This window comes from Plasmodium vivax, genomic scaffold (assembly GCF_000002415.2).
Source record: "Plasmodium vivax scf_6617 genomic scaffold, whole genome shotgun sequence".
Lineage (NCBI taxonomy): Eukaryota > Apicomplexa > Aconoidasida > Haemosporida > Plasmodiidae > Plasmodium > Plasmodium vivax.
In genome coordinates, this window is record NW_001850248.1 from 1 (window position 1) to 5,756 (window position 5,756).

General features: G+C 30.8%; 2 protein-coding genes across 2 annotated transcripts; one reads left to right on the forward strand and one right to left on the reverse strand.

Annotated features, from left to right (window-relative positions):
* Positions 1–82: 82 nt before the first annotated feature.
* Positions 83–2,199, reverse strand: PVX_015635 (variable surface protein Vir12-like; the record flags this gene model as incomplete). The annotated part of the gene is made up of 2 exons (XM_001612469.1): positions 1,772–2,199; positions 83–1,642 (listed from the first exon to the last, which is right to left on the reverse strand). Coding segments are annotated over exons 1-2 (1,587 nt in total), but the record flags the coding sequence as incomplete, so codon positions are not given.
* A 1,716-nt stretch (positions 2,200–3,915) lies between these two features.
* On the forward strand, positions 3,916–5,199 carry PVX_015640 (variable surface protein Vir18-related; the record flags this gene model as incomplete). The annotated part of the gene is made up of 1 exon (XM_001612470.1): positions 3,916–5,199. One exon carries the CDS (start codon positions 3,916–3,918, stop codon positions 5,197–5,199), a length of 1,284 nt encoding a protein of 427 aa, XP_001612520.1.
* Between the last annotated feature and the right edge of the window lie 557 nt (positions 5,200–5,756).

Here is a 5,756-nt window from a genome sequence, read left to right on the forward strand (position 1 = left end):
TTGAAACTATAGATGTTAACATATAATATATTTTAGCTACTAACACAATATTCATATGTCATAAAGCATAATGTGCAATTACCCTGTTGTAGTAGAAAAGGAAGAAAATTGTTCCAAGTACTGCAATGGCCATGATAACGTTACGAAAAAAGTTTGAGTCCAACTCTTCATGTGTAGTCCTTAATGTATTAGTGGAATCCGCAATTGTCAGAGGAAGTGCGTTGCTTGCAGGCTCTGTAGTATAAGATGATATCGCATGGACACCCTGTTCAACGCTCTTTACTGGCTGTGAACCTAAAGCTTCTTCATGTTGCATAGTACTTGGCATTTCAGCTACTACCTCTTCAGTTGTTACTTTTTCAACTGTTAACCCTTCTGCTGTTTCATCTTCATTTGCTTCCTCTTCAACTTCTTCCCTTTCAGCTGATTCTTCTTCAGAAACTGTTTCTTCAGGTTTTACCTCTACGGGTTTTGCTGCTGCAAGTTTTGCCCTTTCAGATTCTGCTGCTTCAAGGTTTGCCGTTTCAGGTTTTGACGCTACGGGTTTTGCTGCTGCAGGTTTCTCCTCTCCAGATTCTGGCGCTATGGGTTCCTCTGCTGGTGGTTTTGCCGCTACGGGTTTTGAAGGTGCAGCTTCTGACAGTGCAGGTTTCACAGGTGCATCTTCTGTAGGTGCTGGCATTACCGTTGCAGGTTTTGCCGCTACGGGTTTTGGAGGTTCAGCTTTTTCTTCTCTAGATTCGGATCCATCAGGTTTTAACCCTACAGATACTTGTACTGCTGGTTGTACGGATATAGTTTTTTCCGGTGCAGATTGTGCTGGGGRATCTGCTGCTTTTTCCTTAGGTACTTCTCCAGCTTCTAACTTTTCCTTTGATTCCTTTCCCGTTGCTTCTGCACTTACTTCATCTTCCTTTGCTTTCTTTTCTCGTTCTTCCTCTCCACCTCCTGGCGCTTTAACAGCTTCTACTACACCTGTACCTCTGTCACGTGGTGCCTCCACTTTTTTGTCTAATGACTGAAGTTCTTTTTTTAACTGAGTTAATAAATCTTGAGGACTGTACTTATTTTCGCATTTGAAATAATGTTCACAAAGTCCAAATGCATCCAGGTCTTCTCCATCACAACAATCTTCTTCTTTATTTTCATATAAAGTTTTAATATAAGTAACATAATTCACATATTTTTCACACTTAGACTTATCAGAATCGTTGCATTTAATATCTTGGTGATTTTCAAAATAGTCGTGCAAATATTTCTCTTTTTTCCAAACATCAGGCGAACCAGATTCATAACATTTGCATGGTACCATTTTAGATGATGCTGAAGCAAGTGTTGATACAATATTAAAAAGTTTCTCAGCAACAGCATAATTAGTACCTTTCTTACTTCCATTATAATATTTTTTCTCTATATTGTCAAAGAACCAGTGTTGAAAGTAATAACAACTATTTTTAATCTTCTGATCATTCTCTAATGCAGATAATTGGCTTACATTTTGTACAATCTGCTTACAAAACGTTTTATCCCCTTCATCTTTACTTCCTAGATTATTGCAATGATTACTGTTTTCATTTTTAATGTCTACTTTATCAAATTTTTCATATTCTTTATATGACGGTAAGTTTTCCAGTACTTCAACCTGTGATTTATGTTGCAAAAGTAAACAGTATTATGTAAACATACTTTTTCATTAAATATAATACATTTTATAAGATTTATAATAACATATAATATACAAATAATAAGTAAGTTATATATTAAAATTTACCCAATTATTCTCTGGTGAAAGTGCCATCTTGATATATCATGTATTAACTCTATGAAATAATGAGTCTCATAATTAGATGTATATGGACATAGGAAACATTAAAAAGCTTGACCTATTGATATATTTTGCATTACTCTATATTAATTTTTAAAATATTACGTGTTTTCTATTTTACTATGCTCCCATATTTTTGTTTTTGATCAAGCTTTATTGCATCCTACTATGATTATACAAAATTGACCTTCCTCATGCATAATGTTCAAGGAAAATAGAAAAAATATAATTCCATACAAAGCATAATATTGTACAAGAAATTTTTTTTTTTGGAAATTTTGACGCATTAAAACGCTATATAATAAATGCGCATTGCCATGCGAAATAGAACATATAATATTAAATCGTCACAATATCTAACTACAATTTGCATTGAAGCTGTTATGTTAATTAAACCCCATTTACTTAATAAATGTTGTCTACATGAAAATCCCGTTTTTTACGTAATTAAAAATATTTATTTAATTTTATAAAAATAAATGACGATAACAATGCCTTTTTCGTTTCAAAAAATATCGTTTTTAATTATTTTGGTGTTCTTTTCACGAATTATAAAAGTTATACCTTAATTTACACTTATATTCTATAAAATATGCCTAATAGCATATTATAAAAATTTTCCTAAGAAAAAACTTTCGTACAAAATTGGTATCTAAAAAATGTTACATAATTGATGCATCCGAACCTTTAATTTTTTTACAGTAAAATACTACTTTTTAGTAATTCTAAAGTGTTTTTTCGTTAAAAAGGTTTGAAGAAAAATAACAGAAAAAAAGGAAAAAATTCAAAATTTTAATGTCATTTTTGAATATCTATCTCGCACAAAATGTTGAACAAAACTATGCATATAAGCATTCACATTTCTTGGTATTTTTTGGTTTATGTATATTTATTTATGTTTAAACAAATTTGCATGTTTACATAGAAATAGTTGGCACTGTTTAGTAATTTTTCTCTTCTTTTTAACACTTAAAATGTCATCATTTTTTATTCTCATATATGTTAAACTTTTTTAAACTTTGTACTATAAACTTAAATATTTATTTCAATAACTGTCAGTTAACATTATCTATTTTTTAAACTATATTGTATAATAATAAAAAGGTCCCTCAATAAAACTTTCACAATGATTGCAAAAATACGTAAACATATATAAATATATATGCAATAAAAAGGCTACAAAAAAATTTAGTAAGATTTATACACACGAGAAAAACATTAACTCTTAATTTTGAAGCGCTACAGTTATGGAATTCGTTTTAATTATTAATATAGACATATTAAAGGGCAAGTACTTTTCGAAATAATAAACCAACTTGTAATTCATAAACTATTTATTAGTTATATTTTTATGTAACACTGCGAAACTCAAAATCGAATCAGACTATCTATAACAGCGGTACAAATGCTTAACCACTAAAGATTTTATTTGGAAACAAATTAGGACAGCATTAGATTTTAAATATAATATGTTATACCATAACCGAGTAATACGAAAGTCATAAAGGCAAATATAAGTAACAATAAACACATCTTCTTCTTAGCATTAAAGGAGAAGAATACGTGCACATATATGTAAACAACAATTTCCAGAACCATCTATATTTCACTTGTTATTGCTACTTAAAATTTTCCAACATTAGTTATTTTTTTTGTTTTTGTTCAGTATATATAAACTGTAGAAGCCCATGTATACTCTACCACGAATTAATTACCAAACTTCATATTTATATATATCGCACTAGTGATGTATTTAATTAAAACTTAAAAATGTAACAAAATTGTGTAAACATCAGTTACTGTGACTAAATAGATTACACTTGCTATTACAAATAAGTATTGTGAAATTTTTATTAAATAAATTATTAATATGATAATTGTTGAAAAACATTATTGATTTGTTAAAACATATTTATTTACAACATTCATTATTTTAATTATTTATACATCCCGAATAGTAAATATCTAAAAACATAATACGAAAATTTAAAATCCCATGTTGCAAATGTGTCTACACAAACACATAAATTATTCTTCCAAATTATTTATTTAAAATAAGAAATAAGGGAAAACTACATAATTAAAAAATAATGTCGAGGTGGACTGGAACATCTAGGATTAACAGTGATCTTATCAAAAGATACATAGAGCTTCAATGCTTAAGTGACTATTCAAGATATCAAAAAGAATTTGTAAGGCAAATTCGTGCATTAGGTAAACGTAGACATATAGAATTCTGCAATAGGTGTGATAAAATAAAAAAAAAAATAAATGAAAAAGATGAAGAATTAAATCGTTGTTACGTTAATAACATAATAAATGTTAAATTATATCAAAATGCCAATATAAAGGGTTTTATAGAGGAATGTCCCGAAATTCCTAAATGCTATATAAAACACAATCCTTCTCTCAAGAAAGCATCCGTATTAAAAAGTGGAACAAAAGAAACTTGTGGAAGAAGTGATTGTAAAAATGAAAGAGCTCAAACAATGAATGGTAAATCCCAGTTGGGAGTGGACGCAAGAACACCTAAATCGGAAAGTTCGCAAAGAGAAGGTATTGTAAAACAAAGTTCAAGCCATTCTCATGGAGAAGTAACAGAACAAAAAAAAGAAAGTCCACAGGGTCAAGGTGGTATTAAACCTCCCGATAATTTGGACATGACCCAAGTAAAGGAATCTAAACAAATAGATAATGACCATTCTAGCACAAATGTAGAAGAAAAACAGTTATCCCAACCTGTATCGGCATCCGATACTCTCTCAAGCAGTGAATTAGGTACTCAAGGAAGTCAACTTCCCGCACGAAGTACTTCTTCTGGGGAATCCAATTCAGATAATAATAACCCTCACAGGCAAGTTGTTGCGAGTAAAATCGATAAAGATCAAATAGCAGGTGATAGAGGTGGTGTCACTGAAATTTCTGGTAGGACATCTGCTGGTGCAGTTCCCACTGTTCCTCATACTGCTCCTAGCACAGCTGATGATAAAGTTGCTGTTCATGTAGATAAAGATGGAGAATCTCCTGCTGGTAAAGATATTGTTGCCGAAGAACCAGTTAGTACTGTCACTGTGGATGGAGATTCTGTAAATTTACCTTCTAGTGATGTTCCTTCTCATGATAGATCTATTGGTCGTATATGTACTGCTGCAGAACCTAATTGCGATGAAGCACGTGGTGAAGTTTCTCAATCTGATAAACATAGAGGCGTTATGTCTGATAATGGTAGGTCTACATTTCCTGCAGAAAATTTTAGTGAATTGCATTATAAATTTCCCTTGACAATAAAGTGCCTAATGTTGTTAGTGGACACTTTGACAGTGTTAATTATGCATAATACTATTTTTAATTGTAAAATGACGTATGAGTTATAATTCAAGACATATCGAAACGTAAAAATACTCTAGAAACACATACTAAAAGAAATTCTCCTTTTTGATATGGATTTTTCCACAGGCAGTACTGCAAATATTATGCAAAGGGCATCTGATCAAAATGGACAAGCACTAAGAGAAATTCATGCCGTTTCACCAGAATTAGTTCAGATAACTGACTTAAATGCTAATCAAATACCAAATCATAATACAGGTAAAAAAAAAAAAATAAAATATACAAAAAGTGAATACTCTCTAAAAAATGTATGTTCTCAACGAACTTCATCTTCATATGTATCTCACCCCTTTAGAATAAATTATTCTTCGAGGGATGTCCATGTAAAAAATGAAAGTTATGTACTCTGATATTCTTCTTATTACAAATTTGCAAACTTATAATAAAATTACAGGTACACATGGTACAGATGGCGATGCTACATATTCATTAACCAGTAAAATTAATTCACGTTCAGATGGGAAAAAAGAGGTAGTAGAACTCAGCGAAAATGATATTGACCAAGACACTAGTGTATTCAACCTGATAATAAAATATAAAA